At 44.1% G+C, this 20,737-nt stretch overlaps 1 protein-coding gene across 39 annotated transcripts in view; it reads left to right on the top strand.

Moving 5' to 3' along the window:
* The window catches only part of LOC133485932 (ankyrin-3-like), a 124,813-nt gene that overhangs the window by 97,737 nt on the left and 6,339 nt on the right, over positions 1-20,737 (top strand). For 31 of the 39 annotated variants that reach the window (XM_061790342.1, XM_061790343.1, XM_061790361.1 and 28 more), the window contains 14 exons: positions 524-735; positions 1,292-1,499; positions 1,585-1,681; positions 3,054-3,282; positions 3,403-3,528; positions 4,406-4,528; positions 5,032-5,058; positions 6,368-6,449; positions 7,661-14,863; positions 15,680-15,754; positions 15,862-15,993; positions 16,162-16,305; positions 18,613-19,873; positions 19,947-20,109. In XM_061790342.1, the coding sequence (XP_061646326.1) occupies positions 524-735; positions 1,292-1,499; positions 1,585-1,681; positions 3,054-3,282; positions 3,403-3,528; positions 4,406-4,528; positions 5,032-5,058; positions 6,368-6,449; positions 7,661-14,863; positions 15,680-15,754; positions 15,862-15,993; positions 16,162-16,305; positions 18,613-19,873; positions 19,947-20,109 (10,082 nt within the window). The remainder of the gene's footprint in view (positions 1-523; positions 736-1,291; positions 1,500-1,584; positions 1,682-3,053; positions 3,283-3,402; positions 3,529-4,405; positions 4,529-5,031; positions 5,059-6,367; positions 6,450-7,660; positions 14,864-15,679; positions 15,755-15,861; positions 15,994-16,161; positions 16,306-18,612; positions 19,874-19,946; positions 20,110-20,737) is intronic. The other 8 variants (XM_061790366.1, XM_061790367.1, XM_061790368.1 and 5 more) reach the window with 3 other exon arrangements.

The following is a 20,737-nucleotide window of genomic DNA, read 5'->3' as shown; positions in this document are numbered from 1 at the left end:
GGTCACGACCCACAGCTCATGACCATAGGTGAGGGTAGGAACGAAGATCGACCGGTAAATTGAGAGCTTCGCCTTTCGGCTTAGCTCTTTCTTTACCACAACGGACCGATACAAAGTCCGCATCACTGCAGACGCTGCACCGATCCGCCTGTCGATCTCCCGTTCCATTCTTCCCTCACTCGTGAACAAGACCCCAAGATACTTGAATTCCTCCACTTGGGGCAGGATCTCATCCCCGACCTGGAGATGGCATGCCACCCTTTCCCGACTGAGGACCATGGTCTCAGATTTGGAGGTGCTGATTCTCATCCCAACATGAACATAAGAACAACATGAATAGGAAAAAAATTAAATGAATAACAGGAAATACAGTGGTAACTTCTCGGCCTTCTTGTGCCACATGACCATGTATTCCTACGCCGCTGCACAAACTAGTTCATTACGTGCCGAAATTTTGTTCCACTGTCGTAAACGTGTCGTAATCATTTTTCGTTTATCGCCACTCCTGATCTGCGTGTTTCAGAATTGGACAGCCCTGCCGAGTTGGAGAAGAAGCGCATTTGCCGCATCGTGAGCAGAGACTTCCCCCAGTATTTTGCTGTGGTGTCAAGGATCAAGCAGGAGTCAAACCACATGGGTCCTGACGGGGGCCTGTTGTCCAGCAGCACTGTGCCCATGGTTCAGGCTTCCTTCCCGCAGGGGGCGCTGACCAAGAAGATCCGCGTCGGCCTGCAGGTTGGTACGACATCAGCTCATAGTCTTCTTAATGTGTAGGCTGTTTTGTACCATGTGTGCAGTTTATACAGTGATACATTGACTTCTACAAGGGCCTCAACTTACGGCTTTTTCAAGTTACGAGCAGTCGCTTGGTCAAATTTTTAATGTTTTTTGCTTTGTGTTGTGAGCATGTAAACATGGATGTTAGGTTCATTGAAGACTTGTCCATAGGAGTGAGTGTGAATTGTTGTTTGTCTATATGTACCCTGCAATTGGCTGGCCACAAGTCCATCGTGTACCCCGCCCCTTGCCCAAAGTCAGCTGGGGTAGGCTCCATCTCACTTGCAATGTTAATGAGGATAAGTGTTATAGAAAATTGATGGATGGACAAGACATTATTTTTTTCAAATTAAAAACAGGTAGCAATTTGGGGAATGGGGGCGGGGGTTTGTCATTTCAATAGGAAAAATTGATTTGATATAAATAAATTCAGTTACAAGCTTGATGACGGAACAAATTCAACTCATGAAGTCAAGGTACCATTGTACATGACAATTTTATTTCCTTTCTTTAGGCTCAGCCTGTTCCTGACGATATGGTGAGGGCGGTCCTCGGGAACAGAGCCACCTTCAGCCCCATTGTCACCGTGGAGCCCAGGAGGAGGAAGTTCCACAAGCCAATCACAATGACCATCCCGGTCCCGCCTCGCCAGGCAGAAGGCCACCCCACCGGCCACCGGGGTGACGCGGCCCCTTGCCTGCGTTTGCTCTGCAGCATCACAGGCACGGACACCTTGAAATTATCAGAGCACGCAAGACATAATGGATGGGCTTTATTATGGGATGTTTTGTCCTTTGCCTCGTATAGGAGGAACGTCCCCCGCCCAGTGGGAAGACATCACGGGAACCACGCCGCTTTCCTTTGTGACCGATTGCGTCTCCTTTACCACAAATGTGTCGGCCAGGTAAGTTTAATTTGAATATACAGTACCTTACAACGAACCACTGCAAATTCACAGTTCGGTGGTCGGGAATTCACATATTGTCAGATTTTGGGGGGGAAACCTATCCTCCATTCCCCTTAAAATTGACTTATTTTTGTGCCGTCTTGGTGCCAAGAAACTATGTTGAAGTGAGTTGAGAAGCTTCATTTTGACAAAAGTCCTGCTTTGCTGCCATTTTGTGCTATTTATTGTCAATTATAAACCTTTGTGTGGTGATGTCACTTAGTTGCATATTTTCACTATTCGACTTGGTTACTATCCCCCGGGAATGTTTTTTAAACGCATTGTAAATGATTTTCAACACAAAAAATTAAATAGGTGTAACAGAAAAATCTCTGACATAACCTGACAGAAATGGGTGAACCAAGATATCACTGCAGATTACTGTATTTCAATTTGAAAGCTAAATCAGCGGGAATACTGCTTTTTTACTAGCACCGGTCCATAATAATAGTGGCAATAACTCAGGCCCGAGCACCAGGCAGAATTATTGTGTATTACTATTCTTCCAACTAATTTATGTGCCTTTTTGGAGGCCTCAACATGCCCGAACACTCACCAATTTTTTCTCTCGTGTGTATCCTAGTGAAAATCAGGATGCTGAACACGAACCCCCAACCTCAGTCAGTAGCACCCTCCTCGAGAAAGTTATAAATTATTGCTTCTTGACATGAAATTTGGTGTGTATCATAACAGGACGTAAGTTTAAAAAAATTCAGCCCCCTGACACCAGTTACACTGACACATGCCTGAAATGGAACAGGAATCAGCCATTTAGGTTGGAAGCAGCAATTTTGTAGGAGTTCCAGGGCTTGTCCTTTGACGTACTCCATCCATCCATTTTCCGTACCGCTTATCCTCACTAGGGTCACGGGCGTGCTGGAGCCTATCCCAGCTATTGTCGGGCAAGAGGCGGGGTATACTTTGAACTGGTCGCCGGCCAATCGCAGGGCACATAGAAACAAACAGCCATTCGCACTCACATTCACACCTACGGGCAAAAAGTCTTCAATCAACCTACCATGCATGTTTTTGGGATGTGGGAGGAAACCGGAGTACCCAGAGAAAAACCACGCAGGCACAGGAAGAACATGCAAACTCCACACAGGCGAGGCCGGATTTGAACCCCGGATCCTCAGAACTGTGAGGCAGGTGTACTAACCAGTCGTCCACCGTTCAACCCCTTTGATGAACTCCCAATTTCCCAAATGAGCCCCAATTGGAAGTATTTATCGTAGACAGATGGAAGCCGCTAAAAGGTAAATCCCCATTCATTTGACTATCCTTGATATTCCTTAACAAAGTCTCTCTCCTCCCGTCTCATCCTGGGCAGGTTCTGGCTCGCAGACTGTCACCAGATTCCTGAGACGGTGGGTCTAGCATCTCAGTTATACCGGGAGCTGATCTGCGTGCCGTACCTGGCCAAGTTTGTGGTGTTCGCCAAGATGAACGACCCGGTGGAGGCGCGTCTCCGCTGCTTCTGCATGACGGACGACAAAGTGGACAAGACCCTTGAGCAGCAGGAGAACTTTGAGGAGGTGGCCCGGAGTAAAGACATCGAGGTGAGCTTGTGTCATACTTGACTAAAATGGACCCAACCCCTGATTGTTTGATTAATTGATTAAGCTGTGTCTCAACACTTTTGTCATCATTGTCACTTTTTTGTTAACGGCCTCTTGCAGGTTCTGGAGGGCAAGCCCATTTATGTGGACTGCTATGGCAACCTCTCTCCGCTGACCAAAAGTGGACAGCACCTTGCTTTTAATTTCTACTCCTTTAAGGAAAACAGACTTCCTTTCAACGTGAAGGTACAAGATTTTTACTGCAGTATATGATGCCCACTAACCCTCTCCACTTTATGAAATGTAAATCGAAATAAGTTCTCACTTCAAAATACAGTGTAGTAATTCTAATATACATCCAGGTGCATCTCAATACGTCGAAAACTTCACTTATCTTAGTTTCAGTTAGTTCAAGTGGGATTCATTATATCGAATCACTATACATATTTTAAAACTAACAACAACAAAAAAATTCACCATTTGAAGAAAATTGTAATATTACATCAAATATATAAATAAGTTTTAATATTGAAATTAGGAATTGGCATTCTGAAAAGCATTTTCCTATGTGTATATTAGTTTCAGTTATCCCCTGTACACAATTATACTATTCACGCGGAAGAAGCAGGACTGAATGACTATTAATGTGGGTTGTGAAGGTGAACTGCGACTATAAAATTTCGCTTATGTCTGTGCTTGTGATTATTATCTGTAAATGTACGAAAGCTGGATTTAGTGATATGGGTGGAGTTATACATGGGGAAAAATAATTATTTCCGATTTCAAGTTATGTCGAAAATGCTGTGGGATCCAGCAACTGATGTCAGAACGGCAGTCTTTAACAGCAGTTAGGCTTCTCGTGTCCTCTGTTCTCTGTGGAAGAAGGAACACTGGATCTGTTTGTTGACTGCATTGCAGATGAATGCGTCTGCTGGTTGAAGCCAAGTAGTGCAATCCATTTCACCTCAATTACTTCCTGTGACGATTAATCAACAATCAATGAGAGTGAATTGAGCAACTAATCGCTCATAATTGGTATACAACATAGTATGTCAGGGCAAAAAGCTGTTATATAATTTTGTTTCCCCCCTCTCACCAATGCAGTTCCATGTCTTTTCTACAGATCAGAGATATGGGCCAAGAGCCCTGTGGCCGGCTGTCATTCCTGAAGGAACCAAAAACCTCTAAAGCTTTTCCGCAGAGTGCCATATGCAATCTGAATATCACACTGCCGACACACAAGAAGGTAGGCGTCACGTTATCAAGAGTCCTGCGTGCTTTTCGGCTCATGTCATATCACCGACATGGTATTCAAATTACGAAGAGGAGATGGCCATTGGATTTAAGAGATGACAGCCTATTTGTCTTTTATTGCACATATTGAGCCAGTAAAAAGACCCCACAATGTGTGTGTGTGTGTGTGTGTGTGTGTGTGTATGTGTGTATATATATATATATATATATAGTGCTTTGCTCTGCTGCTGCCTGGCACTATGTTAAGAGGGGTTAACACTTCTCCTTTGTTGCAAGAAAATGGTGCTTTTGCTTGGTATGTTTTGCTATTATTGTTATTCTTATAATACTGCTAGATTTATTTTTTTTGTTTTTTTTTTTACTCCTGATGTTTTCTCTCATTTTTTTTGTTTTGCTGCTCCATTTTCATCACTCCATCTCATTACAATGTCCCCGCTCTCCATTTTGTCATCTCTCTCCCTCCGCCTGCCGCAATGCATCTTGGGAATTCCACAGGATACGGAGTCTGATCCTGACGATGAGGTAAATAGTCTCTTCATCATCACACTTACAACTGCTTCTGTTTTTTTTTGTTTATTGTTTTTTTTTTTTTTTTTTTAATTTGTCCCGCTCTGTTAGCTTTTATTGAGTAAAAATGCTTCGTGCATGAATGGAAAAGGTACTTGTTTCAATCAAATTATTTTTATTTACCCTCTTCATCTCAAGTCCTACGCTAAATGTTTCACACCTCTCACCACGTGTCCTCCTTTGCTTGTAATCGCTCAAGTGCAAATCAACAGCTATAAGAACATCCTATTTTTTTCGTCCTATGGTTCTATAATTTTTGTCAGTGGAATATTTTCACCAATACTGACAGATAATTGAGTGTCTAGAAGTCCTAACTTTTGCAGCTGTATGCCACATTTCTACAAATATATTTTCTGTTTGACGCAGTGACCGCGTGTGATATTCTTAAAACAAAAGTAGCATTGAACGATTTTAATAAGGCACCATGTCAACCTAGTAAAGTAAAAAAAAAAAAAAAAAAAAAAAATTAAATACAGTGATACCCTGATTTAAGAGGACCCCAACTTAAAAGATTGAGTAACATCACTACTCGGTTTCTTTTTTTTTTTTTTTTTATGCTTTGATGCAAGCCAAAATTGGAGTTAGGAGCGAACTTCAGGTACGCTGCCGCTTGAGTGAAGGGAGGGAAAAAACTTGCCCGTGCACTTTTACCAGTCAAACACACAAACAGAAAATGAAAGCACTTGCAAGGAGCATGGATCATACACTACACTGCACTAACTGTAGTAAGCAGCTCCAGATGTCACTCACTCGGCCACGCCGCTGAAAGTCACACATCAACACACAAATGTACTACAGTGTGTGTGAGACTTTTGGGTAAATTACACTCGATAAAACCAGTTGGTTTATTTAGATTTTCTTTTACATGTTTATATTTTACAATACAGTACTATTATGCATTATTATATCACTATTTTTCCTTATTAAAATAAAGTAACAAAACAATTGTAGTGTTTTTTGGGGGAGTTGGAACCAATTGAAAAGGCATTTAAATTCATTACAGTAGGGGAAAATTATTTGATATACGAGTAAATTGAGTTACGAGCTTGTTCCCGGATCGAAACCTGTAAGTCAAGGTACCACTGTAGTTACTGCTTTATGTTGAAGAGCATATAGACAAAGTTGTCTTTGGTTGCAACAATGGTGATTCACTCGAAACAGGGCATCTTCCTACTAAATTAACAACTTAACATAATTTTCTTTTAGGTTAGCATAACCATCTGACCATATTTTATGTTCAAGCATCTTTTTGTTTTTGTTTCAGAATGAAAGGCCAGAACGACGCCATACCTTTGCCTCCTTAGCTTTGCGTAAGCGCTACAGCTATTTGACCGACCCTGCGGCGAGTGAGTTCCCCTTTTCTATTTATAACGTGCATGAAAAAAAAATAATATCAATAAAGATTTTCTGCATAATAAACACAATCAGTTAAACTGTCTGAAGGTCCCTTTATATAGTACCTATAGATGTTGCTTACATTGACTTCGTCCAGAAGCGGTATTTACTCGCAAACATGCTCATTAATCATCATTTTCCCAGCCTGACAAACATTCTGTCATCGCTCTTGCATGGTTTAACTGTGTGTCAAGCTTGGCTAAGCCTACTGCATTATGTGCTGCCGTTTAAACTCTTGTGTTACACTTTTGAAAATATTGAGCAGGTCAACATCATACATGTCATTCATTGATTTATTTGGACCAAATGTTTTTTTATTTGTGTTGTATGAAAATGTTCTTTTTATTTGTTCTTATTCATTTGGTGGCGATTCTCTTATTGGCTTTGTGACTGTGTGGCTGTGTATAGTTTTGTCCTAATAGGTTGCACTTTACAGCTTGATGCTACTATCATTTTGGGGCAGATTTAAATTCTAAAACATAAAATTTCAAGAAACTCGAGGATGCAATGTTCGGCTTTTTAATTTGCATCAACCTTGAAACTTTTGGATGCAATTTTAAGATTCTAAATATCAGACAGTAGGTATGACAAATTAGTAGAAAACTGCACAATACGTAAACCGTAGTGGGCATTTAACGGCTGATATACAGACATTTTTTGTAAAGTGCAACCTCATTATTTATTCTAAGTTATGGCCATAAAGGTAATTTAATATTCTTTTCCAAATGCTATAAACTTGTGGGGTCATCTCTGGCATTGAAAGTGAAGCAAATGTAAGGAATTGCCTGTCAAGCAAACATGGACAGTAAAAGGCACTTTAGTCGGAACAAGTAAGCTGAGCACATTAAGCACATCAAAAGTCAATGGAATTGTACTTTTTGGTTATCATGTTTTGTACCTCGACCACATGTCATGCATTTTTGTTCCACACACACATGCTGTATTTTGCCATGTATGTTTGTTTTGATACGTTCACTTCTCATGTCATCCTGGATGTGTAAAAGGGACCTTCTGTAAACTACAACTGTACATTTTTGTCTCGCTACATGTAAGTGAAGCCGTTTCTGACTGAATTTCTCTTTCTTTTGTTTTCTTTTTCAATTATTTTATGTTATACTTTCTGTTTCCTCCTTTTTTCTTTTTATTTGAATTATTGTTGAAGAAACATCCGATCGAAGTCCGCAAAGAACACAGCCTTCTGGCTACCCTCACAAACCTGTCTTTTCAACGAGATCTTATCAGGCGTGGCCGCCTGTTCCTGTCGCCGTCCCTGGCCAAGCCAAGTCTGGGTTTGGCTCCCTCTCCAGCTCATCGTCCAACACACCTTCTGCCTCTCCACTAAAGTCTGTCTGGTCCATCAACTCAGCCTCCCCCATTAAAACAAACATTCCCGGATCACCTGTCTCTTCTGTTAAGTCAGTTAGTGACATGGCCTCTCCCATCCGATCGTACAGAACCAGCTCCTCTCCCATCAAAACTGTAGTTCAACATGCACAGTACCCAGGCCAGGTTACCCCAAGTCCCCTGGCGTCGCCTGCAAAAAGTGCTTCAGACAGTGTGTCTATGAAAGGACTTGCAGCATTGTCAGCCAGGACTTCCCCTCCAGGAGGAAGTCCTCTTCTTGAGAGGACGTCAATAGCTATGACACCTCCAACATCTCCCAAATCCTCCCTCAGTATGTTCAGTTCCCCTCTGTCATACAAGACCGTTGTGGGGGGTTCTACTGGTACGGTATCATCTTCCTCCCCCATCAAAACTGTCCCCGGCCTCTCCTCTGTCCGTTCCTTTTCCTCAGATGTGTCAGGCCCCGCAAGGAACCTCTTCTCCTCACTGTCGTCACCACTTAAATCCAACACCCCTCAAAGTGCTGCAGCTCTGATCAATGGAACTGTGTCACCAGCACAGTATCGCTCCTCCTCCCCAACTTCTCTCCTCGCCAGCAGTCTCCAAGAAAGAATACAAGCAACCACAAATGCTGCGACAACAAGCGTCAATGCAGCATTTGATGAGGTTGAAAAAACATTCAATTCTTGCTCGGCTGGCTATGGCACCTTAAAATCATTGTCCTCATCTGCATCCTCCTCATATCAGTCCATTAGGTCCTCAGCATCCAGTTCCCTTTACAACTCATTAAGGTCCCCTCCTAATCCCACCACTGCTGGAACATCCAGCACAGTGACGGTTCCTGTGTATTCTGTTATCCATGTACTGCCAGAGCCCCAGTTTAAAAAGTTACCAGAGGTGTCCGGGTCAACTGCTGCTATTCTGTCCCCACGTAAGACTGTGCCCACAGAAATTAATTCTCAATTGCAGTCTCCCTTTGCCAGAACTCTTTCCCCTACCAAACCTCCACTTCTCTCGTCTGGTTTGAAGTCAAACACATCGCCATTGTCATCCAGCCAAGAAATTCTGAAAGATGTTGCTGATATGAAAGAGGACTTAATACGAATGTCAGCTATTTTGCAGACTGATCCCAACTCTACTACAAGTAAAGGATTTCAGTCTGGTTCTGCAGTGAAGGTAGAAGACGAAGAGCCATACAGGATTGTGGAGAAAGTAAAACAAGATTTGGTAAAAGTGAGTGAAATCCTGACTAAAGACACGGCCAAAGAACCAATGGCAAGGGGGCCCTTGGATGACATTCGCTTCTCAAAAGTACCTGTTGAACAACCACCAAGCAACTGGAGCTATCCACCAAGATATGAGACTGTGGTTCCTCAAGCAAAAGCAAAAACAATTGAAGACAGAGATTTCAATCTTTCAAAAGTTGTCGATTATCTGGCTAATGATGTTGGTAGCAATTCTTTCTCCAAAATGCACGACACAAAGCATACAATAGACGAGGGCAAGAGAGAAGCGGATGGCAGGGAGAAGCAAAAACGTGTTCTGAAACCCACCATAGCAGTTCAAGAGCAAAAGCTCAAAATGCCTCCAACAAGCATGCGATCATCACCATCAGACAGAGAGCTAGGTAAAGTGGCTGATGCTCTTTTTGGAGCAGACACTGTGCTGGAATCCCCTGATGATGTATACCATGAACAGGATAAGAGCCCCCTATCAGACAGTGGCTTTGAGACCAGAAGTGAAAGGACCCCTTCTGCCCCCCAGAGCGCTGAAGGCATGGGCCCAAAGGCCCCGTTCCAGGACATCCCTGTTCCCCCAGTGATCACTGAGACTAGGACTGAAGTTGTTCATGTCATAAGGAGCTATGAGCCCCCTGAGGATAATAAACAACCTGCAATGGTGGAGGGAAATCCCATCAGATATATTGATACTGAGTCTAAAGGACATCCTAATCAAGCTCCATCCACCTCTGAGTTGAGTAAGGGATATTCAGTTAAAGTAGTCCCTGATGAGGATCCAATGGGTAAAGGCATACGATTGAAAGAGGAAACGCACATCACTACTACCACCAGAATGGTGTACCACAAACCATCTGGCAATGAAGCTGTATCAGAGAGGTGTGAGGAAACTATGTCTGTTCATGACATAATGAAGGCTTTTCAATCAGGAAAGGACCCTTCAAGGGAACTTGCTGGACTCTTTGAGCACAAATCTGAGGAAACATCGCAGAGATTCTCTGAAGACGTCAAACCAAAGGTTGAAAGAATAATCGAGGTTCACATTGAAAAGGGCAATAAAACAGAACCAACAGAGGTCATCATCAGAGAGACTAAAAACCATTCAGACAATGAAATGTATTACTACCCAGGAAGTAGACAAGAGGACAGGGAACCTGAGGAACCTCCTGTATATTTTGACTCCAAATTTAACACTGCCATGCCACATGAGGATAGTCGCCCAAGTTCAGTCCAATTAATGGCAGACGAGTCTTATAAGACCTTGAAATTGCTTAGCCAGCAATCTCTGGAGTATAATGAGGATGAATCATCAGAGTTAAGGGGAGAATCTTATAATTTTGCTGAGAAAATGTTATTGTCGGAGAAATTTGACCAGTCCCATCCTGACACTGAGGAACATGTTAGAGAAAGGTCTCACTTTCTCTCACCAGGCAGAAGTCGAAATGAGAATAGGTCAGTAGGCCCAAGAACAGAATATATCTTTCGGTCGTCACGAAATGTGTTTGACACATCAGGTAGAATGGCCAGTGCTGATGATAACTATGACACAATGACAGTTTTGCAGCATTCTTCTGAGCCTGGTAGCCCAAAGCAGTCCGTTTGGTTGCGTGTGTCAGCAGACGACACAGAGAGAAAGGAAAGAGAGCAACTAATGTATGAGGAGAGAGTGGATAGAACTGTAAAAGAGGCAGAAGAAAAGCTCAGTGAGGTATCTCAGTTCTTCAGAGATAAAACCGAGCAGCTCAATGATGAGCTCTCGTCTCCGGAGAGAAAATCTCGCAGATCAGATTTTAGGGAATCACGATCCGGGCCTAGTTCCACACAAAGTAGCCCAGAGAGATCAGTTTATAGGAATGGTGCTAGTGGGGAAGAGTGGAGCAGAGAAAGATTAAGAGACAAGTTTAGCTCTAATGACAGGAAATGTGCCAGTTTACCCAGTAGTCCGGAAAGGAGAGTACTTCTGCAGTCTAGTGATTCAGACTGTAGAAAGCAGGGAGATGGGAAAAGTGAAGGCTCAAAACCTTTTCAGATGTCTTCTTCCAAAGTAAGCGCAGTAAGGCTCAAGTTTGAACAAGAGGCTCAAAGACAAGCTAGGGGTTCTCAAGGTGACCAAATTTCTAATCCTCCAGTAAGGAAGCTCCATGAAAGTAAGCTTCCTGTGTACCAAGTATTTGGTGGTTCTAACAATCCCAAAACACCAGACAGTCCAATAAGCCAGAGAAGAGTTCAAGAAAGTGACTCCAAGCTCTCACCCACACATCAAGCCTGTGGGAAAAATCAGGAGGACAAGAAGTTATTCAAAACATGGGAGAACCATGGATATGGGAACTATAAGCCCCAATCCCCAACATTATCTCAAGCATTAGTCCACGATTCTCTAAAAGATGATAATAATAGTGATTTACAAAGAAAGGAAACTACTAAGAAAGTTATTTACACTGAATTTGTTGTCAACGAGAGTCCAAATAGCAATGACGGTCTAAAAAAAAACTCGGAATCTCAAATTCCTGTAAGAAAATCATCTAATTTTTCTGAAAATCACAGAGCCTCATCTTTACAATTAGATGCCACTGTTGAATCACATGAGCAAGCAAGCTCTCGTACGCCCGTCCTAGTTCGAAACCTGATGCATAGTAGCTTTGAATCCAACAAATCTACTTGTGGATCATCAGCGAAATCCACAGACTCAGACTGTAGCCAGTCAAATATTACTTGTAATGGTATTGACAGTGACCAAATAGAGTATTTGGATCACGGAACTCCTGCAGTTATCACAGAAAGTTTCAAAGGTATCAAACCCTTACCTGTGTACGTCAGCATTGAAGTGGGCAAGCAGTATGAGAAAGAAACAGCTTCCGGGCAGCTGGGAACATACAAAAAAATAGTAAGCCATGAGAGTAGGACCATACATGAGACCAGGGGAACATTTTACACAGTCAAACAAAAGCAGTCTCCATCTCCCCAAGGTAATCCAGAAGATGACACTCTAGAACAAGTGACATTCATGGACAGCTCTGGGAAGAGTCCTGTTACTCCCGAGACGCCAAGCTCAGAGGACGTTAGCCTGACCTCAAGAATGCCTGACTTTGTGATTGGCTCCATGGCTGGCATGCCAAGTCCCATCCCAGAGGAGTCAGAAGAGGAAGACGGTAAGACCTTCATCTACAAGGAGCCTTCAAGGGAAAAATCTAAGCAATTAGCTTCAGAGAATAACAGGAAGAAACAGGAAGTGGGGAAACAGAAGTCAAAAGGGGAGAAGAGAGTTCCTTATATAGAGTTTCCACCACCTCCTCCTTTGGACACAGAGCAGTCAGACCCTGAGAAAAGAAAGTCTTGTGCATCCTCTGAGACAGAGACAGAAATGATGGAAGTAAACCTCCAGGAGGAGCATGACAATCACTTTTTAGCCGAGCCAATCATAAGGGTCCAGCCTCCATCCCCCATTCCTCCCGGAGCTGATAACAGCGACTCCAGTGATGAGGAGTCTGTCTTCCATCCCATCCCTATCAAAAAGTACACCTTCAAAATGAAAGAGGAGGGGGAGAAACGCTCAAAACACCGAAAATCAGAGAAGAATGGAAATAAGGAGGTTGGGATCAATTGTGTTGTCAAGGGGGAGGATGATGAAATGGAACAAAATGGGAATGACCAATCACTCACTGACTGCTCCATAGCAACCACTGCTGAATTTTCCCATGACACTGATGCCACTGAGATTGACTCATTAGATGGTTATGATTTTCAGGATGAGGACGATGGACTGAGTGAGGACCCAAAAACATCCAGTCTATCCAATGATGGAAAAACAGCTGATCGCTCCTTCGGTCTGTCTAAGCTGGAAGTGATTGAAGAAGAGAAGTGTGAGGATGGAGGAAATACAGGGACTTCAAAAAACAATCCATCTTCTACAAAAAGCAGTGGAGAAGAAATAGATTACACCCTTGAAGGAAGACATCCAGAAAGGCAGAGCTTCGCAGACAACTACTTTGGGTACCAACTTGAAGAGGAGCTAAACTCAACCTTTAAAACAGTAGCCACAAAAGGCCTCGACTTTGACCCCTGGTCCACCAAAGGGAGCGATCATGATGGAGTTTATGACTCCAAAACCAAAGACGAAGATCCCAAGCCCTTTGGTTTATCGGTGGAGGACAAATCACAGGCTACAACACCTGACACAACACCTGCTCGAACACCGACTGATGAGAGCACACCAACTAGTGAGCCTAACCCCTTCCCTTTCCACGAAGGGAAGATGTTTGAGATGACCCGCAGTGGTGCTATTGACATGAGCAAGCGGGACTTTGTTGAAGAGAGGCTTCAGTTTTTTCAGATTGGTGAGCATTCCTCTGACCCTCTAACAGGGGAAAAGGGGAGAGGGGGCAAGATCCTGGGTGTAATTTCCTCTCAATCAAAAACAGGGGAGAGGGCCACAGTAGATGGGAAGGTGAAGGTTATAGATACAACCACAGGCAGCAGCACAACACCAGCAGCAGCAACAGCAAAATGCAGCCCTTCGCACCCTGGCAGTGACACTGGCTATGCTGGTACTGAAGTACCCACCTGTGAAGCCATAGCTGAAAACGCATCCTCGTGCACAATCACAGCCTCCAAGGTTGATCCAAAATTACGCACCCCTATTAAGATGGGCATAGCTGCCTCTATAACTGTGAAAAAAGACTCAGGGGATCTCACCGATTTTAAAGCTGAGATATCAGAGGGCCAGATGGTGCCAGAATATATCAGTATAGAGGGTCAGTGTACGGAGGGCCTGTCTAGCAAAGACATAGAGGCCAAGTCAGAGAGAAGAGATTACCCCTCTGAAAACAGCAACAACAATAATAACCTCGAGTCCTCCAGCATTCAGGCCAACTACATTCAGTGTGGCAGTGTGGTGTTCAATCTGCAGTCCTCCTCTGAGCCCACACTTCAGAAAGCCAGCAGGATAGAAACATTGTGTTGTAGGGATTTAGACGAGAAAGTAGAAATCAGTAATAGCAGTCAAGTGCAGCCGCAGCAGCAGCAAAGTGTACCAGTTAAAGAGAGTGAAGTGAAGCTGCCCAGGTCCAGGCTTCCAGTGAAAGCATCAGGGCGGTCGATTCACACCCAGGGATCAGCCATAGGCAAGCAGAAGCCCAAACAAGCAGTAAAAATTGAAACCAGAAAAAGGGGAGAGCCAGCCATTGCCAAAGTTGAACCAAGGTCTAGGATACCAGTCAAGGATATTAAGAAGGGCAGCTCCAAAGCCGCAGCTAGCTCACCACATTCAGTTAGGGTTACCTCACGGCCAACAAGGCCATTGGCTAGTGAAAGAGCAGCCATAAGGTTGCCCTCGAGGTTACCACTGAAGGATAGGCATCAGGTCGGTAAGGCGTCAGGTGAGGGAACGTCCAGGCAGGAGAGACAGGAGAACCCTAGCGAGGTTTGTAAGCGCACCATTGAATACTTTAAAGACATTAGCGGAGAGACGATAAAGTTGGTGGACCGCCTGTCAGACGAGGAGAAAAAGAAGCAGACAGAGCAGTCGGAGGAAGACAGCACCTCTCGGAGCACCTCTCTGTCAGACACCTCGCAGCCTTCCCAACCGTCCCAGCCCTCCCACTCGTCCAAGTCTGGTAGAAGTTCGAGGGCTGAAGCCGGGGCCCCATCCGTAGGGGCAAAGGTGGCGACGACGGACAGGGCCTCTGGCAGTCAGAGGAGCAGGAGGAGTAGGCGGACTGGTGGGAAGGAGGGCAGTCAGGGACTCACAGGGTCTCGAACACCTCCCATCGCAGAGATCAAGCCTAGTTTGTAAAATTTTCACACTATCAAATACATATATATATATATATATTGACCTATTTCACTTATAGTTGCATGATGTGTTGTGGTCGTTAAATTGATTGACTGGAATGCCTGTGGCGTGTTTATATATATATATATATATATTCTCTTAACACTGTAGGTGTCATTGCACCATGAGCACTGATGTACTTGTGTCCTGTATCGTCTCTCTTTCAAGATTCCTTTTTACTCTGTCTCCCCCCCCCCCCCCCCCCCCCTTTTCTCCAACCTTGTGTACCCTGTGTAGTAGAGTAGCAAGCCAGTTGTAGTGACTGCTACACTGGCACGACCTGTTTGACAATTTCTGGTTTGTTTGTCTTTGTTCAGGGCAAAGTTGTCGTAGTTATGGTTGTAGTCTCGTCAAAATTTTTCATACATTCAACTGTCACAGTAGTTTCTGCAAAGAACATCATAAAGCGCATGTTGACCATTTAGATTTAACCTAGAACTTTCCACCATACATTTTTAGCTTAGAGTTGTGGTATGCTTTGTTTTGTGTGGTTCTCATGATAGTTAATGCCTGCTAAAATGTTACATAACACAAATAGCTGTAGAACACCACATGAAGTGTGAAATACCTTTTCTTGCCATCATGCAAAAGAACAATTCAACATTTTGTGCAACCACTGAATTATAGTAAAGAATTTTACTTGCAATCCAGTTATCTTGAAATGTAAACTGGAAAAATGGCCAGAAAAGGAGATTTTTTTTTGTTCTCTTAACATGTGAGTAAAGTAACATGCATAATCTTAACGACTCATTGTCCTCTGTTTTTCCAGGTCCCCAAAGTCCTTGTGAGCGGACAGATTTGCGTATGGCCATTGTAGCAGATCACCTGGGACTCAGCTGGACAGGTGAGGAAATTGGGGAGTTATTACGATCCAATATTCTGGCCAGTGGGTGTACACTACAACGGTTATGTACTGCTTCTAAGAGTCTCAGTTTGTGTGTCCCGTCACAGAGCTGGCTCGGGAGATGAACTTCACGGTAGATGAGATCAACCACATTAGATTGGAGAACCCCAACTCACTGACAGCACAGAGCTTCATGCTATTAAAGAAGTGGGTCAGCCGGGAAGGGAAAAACGCCACAAGTAAGACTTTTTATATGTGAAGTCATATCTTCTGTCTGTATTAGCTCGATGTTTCAGCATACCTTTCAGCCTTCACAACCTTCTGCGTAAGGTTATCTTAAAAGGTATACCTCATATTTTTTTGTATCATGTTGACTTTATGTTTTTGTGTCATTTCATTTTCCACAGCGGATGCCTTGACTGCAGTGCTGACCAAAGTCAATCGGATGGATATTGTGACTTTGCTGGAGGGCCCAATTTTTGACTATGGTAACATTTCCGGCACGAGATGTTTTGCTGATGATCATGCGGTTTTCCGGGATCAGGCTGATGGTAAAGTTTAGCTCTGATTAGCTGATCTATTACCTCTCCCTGCTACCATGTTGTTGCTGTTTTTGCATGCACCACATTGCATGTATCATGTCTAGTGCTAATGCCTAATTCTTTATATTTTTAAAGATGATGGGGGTTTCGTAGCAGATTAAGAATTGTATTTGGACAACTGGTTTATACTCTTCTCCATAAACATTTTAATAGCACTTCTGTGCTTGCAGGACTATTTCTTGCCTGAATTAAGATTGAATACATGACTACGGTGTAACAGTTGTCACAAATGAACAATCTTTACAAGAGTATCCTGTTTTAAGTGCATGCTTTAAGATACTAAGATAATATTTTCCATCACATCTGAGTAAAGTGTAGATTATGTGACTGTTTAACGGTTTTATACAGTGTAGTTCCCCTAGTGCTCCTCCAGTTCCTCTGAGCCTTCCTTGGATAGATGAGAGTACCGCTTCCTCTCTTCCGGTTCCTCCTGCCTCCCATCACCTCCCCCTCAGCAGCACCCATTGCTGATAATGGCACATAACAGCTCCTAACTTTTTAAGTCACAAATTGCTGAGATCCATCCCTCTGCACAAGTCACACTATTTATTCATTTTCCTGTTTTGTTTCAATTCAGCACTGACAGTCATTTTCCATTCTCTCCTGTTCTATTCTTTTTGTATCAATCCATGCCTACCCTTTAGTGTGTGTGATTATTCCATTGATTCCGAGCAGTCCTGCCTTCATCCTGCATACAAACCCATCCATCCCATCCCCTCCCCTCACACCTAGAGCCTTGACCCCACGCCGCTCTCCAAGTTACGAGTTCTCCATTTCACTCAAAGACTTGGCACCCCCTTCGCGACTGGAAAAACACTTCAACTTTCTTCCACCGCCTCTTAAATGCCTCAATCCTCAGTGCACCCCTTATGACCCACGGCATTCCCCTGCCTTTCCTTTCTCACCGCATCCATCCTCCCCTATCCCACTCATCACTTCACCAGCACCTTCATTTTTACCATCCTCACCCCCAGCCTCTCCCGCTCAAACAGACCCAGCAGCTGCAGATTTATCCCGAAGCACCTCTGAACTCACCTATGATGCTAGTACCTGTTTTGAACCTACAACCACACCCACAGTCTTCCCCATTGCACCCCCCCCTGCTGCCCCCAACCTACTTGAACATGCTATGACACCTGTTTCTTCACCTTCTGTCGCCGGCTCGCCTAGCGGGGCCGCTTCCTCTCGCCCGGTCTCCCCTCTCTCCATGCCTGCTGTGTCTCCCGGTGGGTCCTGCTGCCCGAGCCCAAATCCCCTGTCCCCACCCCTCCTCTCCCTGGTTCCTTGCCATGCATGCCCTTGCGCTTGTCCGCCTCCCACTGGCACCCGCATCGACCCAACCTCATTAGAAATATTAATGTAGCATGCTCTATATGATTGGTTCTCAAACTAAGGTCCCCACACCCCCAGGGGTCCGCAAGCCGTAGCTTGGAGGTCCTCAAAATAATTTACGATGGATTTTTTTGTATCAAAGAAATTGCACACCAACTGTACAAATAGGGACTGGAACACCAATAAAAGATACATAATAAACCAGTTACTACCCCCTACCATAGCTTTGGGCCACTTAATTGCTCTAATTTCATTTGGACGTATCATCTCATAAATCTGACATCTGTGCCTGGTTAACGTGTTTTTTGTTTTGTTTTGTTTTTTGTTTTTTAGAAGAAAATGCATTTATTGCAGGAATAAAGCCGTACATTTTCAGCAATATAGTCCTTATTTATTTTTTGGAGCATAAAGATGTCTTTTACAGGATAAAAGGGATAGTATTACAAGAATAAAGTTGTATTTTTTAAAATTCACTTGTTAAAATGTGACTTTCTTCCCTTGTTAAATCTTGACAATATAGTCACATCGCAGCTTTATCTTGGGAAAATACGACTTTATTCTCGGAAGAGTAAGACTTTTTTTATTCCGATAAAAAGGTCATTGGAACCAAAAGGTTTGAGAACCCCTGCTCTATATTTCACCTCTCATCTGTCAACTATCTCATGTGAGCAAGTAGCCGCCACTGTTTAATATGACCTGCTGTATTTTGCTCCTTGAAAAACTCGTGGGTTGAAATTCAGGTTTACTGAAAACGTATACAGTACTTTTTTTTTCATACATTTCACTGGTTATGTCTGCTGTTAAGCTACCTGCTTCCCACTTAAGCCTCAGTGCCATTGTCCACGTCTTAGACGCATGCGTGTTTGTCTGTGTTTTCAAATCTTAGCATGTTTTGGTGTCCATTTATCATCATGTCACCCACAGATTATCAGAGCATTCTAGCCGAGTTGCATTCCCCCGCTGCACTGCACTCCGACCCACATTTCCTGGTGCCTGAACTTCCCGTCACACCCAACCCTTCCCCTGTCCACCACCAGCACTACCATTACCCACAGCCCGACTGCCCTTGGCCGGTCGACTCCCAGCCTCAGCCCCCACTGTGGAGCCCAGAGATAAAGCCTTGTAGCTCACACGAGAGTCCCGCTAGATCCTGTCAGCTTGCCCTGTCCCTTTCGGCTTTTGACCTCCCTGATCGTGTCCCGTCCAAGGTGCAAAAGCCCCATATCGCCCTGAACGACCAGCTGCTTTTGAGCGAGGAGGAGGACAGATCTTATCGAGAAATGGAGCGGAGCCGCAAGCCCAAGTCACACACTGTCCCCGCAATGTGTGAGTTAGACGTCAGCATGGCCTACTCAACATCATCCTCTTCAGTCTCATCTGCATCATCAGTAACCCCTTCAACACCTGACAGAGCACAAATGGGAGATAGAAATGTAATACATGTGGACATGTATATTAGAGGAGAAGTGTCAAAAGGAAAGGGTAAGGTCGATGAGACGGTTGCGGTGGAGGGAAATGTATTTGTGGAAAGCTGGGTAGAGCAGGACTTGATTAAAAATGTGGAAAGAAAATGTGAGATGGTGACAAAGGATAGGTGTCACCACGAGGCGGAAAAGAACATTTTGACAGGACAAAAAGAAGAGGCAGAGGAGCAGATTAATGTGTTGGGAGCTGGGTTAGTAGTTGAGACTGACAAAGAGGGTATAGATGAAACAGCCAAGGTACAGCAAGTAGAAGTGAACAATGAAGAAACGGTCCACCGTGGGGACAGTACGGATACGGAGGTTGCTGAGAAAGTACTGCGATGTGAAGCCAGAGGCACTTGCCAGGCAAGCCAGGACAAGTCTGCAAGTGACTTGACCCTTCAGGAATGGGCTGAGGCCCTTTGGGACCATCAGCCCACCGATTATGAGTCTAATGAGGAGGAGGATGGAGGAGGAAATAATGAGATCCCAAAAAAGGATTTTGGTTCCCGACATGAAAAGATGAAGACTGAAGGCTCAGAGGAGGAGGAGGAGGACCTGGAGATGACTACCAAGGCCAGAGATCTGGAGATTCCCAATCGAACTGAACAGCCAGAAAAAGACATGTGCTCGCTTTCAGGTTGGCAGAGTGACTCATCCAGCGTAAACGTGGAGCCACCAACGCCGGGCCGCAGCTCGGATCTGCTGGACAAGCGGGAAAGGTGCGTTTTTTCCGTTTGTTAAAATCCAAGAGCCACTCGAAAACGTCCGTCCTAATTCTGCGTCTCTCCTCAGCCACGAGAACTCGAGCGATTCAGTTACTTCCTCATCCAGAGGCGAATCAGGGAGGTCCCGGCAGAACGGCGACAACTCAAGAACCTCACCTCAGAGCGGCTCATCAGAGTCAGTGAATGGCAGAAAGGAAGAGGGAACGCTGGTGTCTGAGAAGAAAGTCCAGGTAGTTCTGACAAACCTATTTGAACAACAGTTTGCTTCATGTGAGTCTAAGGCTGGATTTACACTGCATGTCCGATTGCCCAATTACGATTTAATGCCGATATCCAAAAGTAAATTTCCATTTACATTTTAAGTGACACCGGAATGGCTGTCTGCAATTATTTTGCTTATTTAATGATCAACACACTTCTAATCTTGCCAATGTAGACCATGTTATGTGTCTGTAATCTGTCGGTGTAGCTTAGATTTAGTGAATGTTTTTTTTAAATGCGTTTGGTTTGTATGCGCTGACATTCGTAATTGACTGGATATGTATGTATGTATATATAATAACTCACATTGGAACACATCAATACACACTGTATCACATTTTTATTCACATTTGGAAGAGTCCTGGCGGCACGGTGGACGACTGGTTAGAGCGACTGCCTCACAGTTCTGAGGACCGGGGTTCAATCCCTCGGCCCCCGCCTGTGCATGTTCTCCCCGTGCTTGCGTGGGTTTTCTCCGGGCACTCCTATTTCCTCCCACATCCCAAAAACATGCATGATAGGTTAATTGACAACTCTAAATTGCCCGTAACTGCGAATGGTTGTTTGTTTGTATGTGCCCTGCGATTGGCTGGCAAC

This window comes from Phyllopteryx taeniolatus, chromosome 11 (genome assembly GCF_024500385.1).
Source record: "Phyllopteryx taeniolatus isolate TA_2022b chromosome 11, UOR_Ptae_1.2, whole genome shotgun sequence".
NCBI classification, from domain to species: Eukaryota; Metazoa; Chordata; class Actinopteri; order Syngnathiformes; family Syngnathidae; genus Phyllopteryx; species Phyllopteryx taeniolatus.
This window is presented reverse-complemented; position numbering and strand designations above follow the sequence as displayed.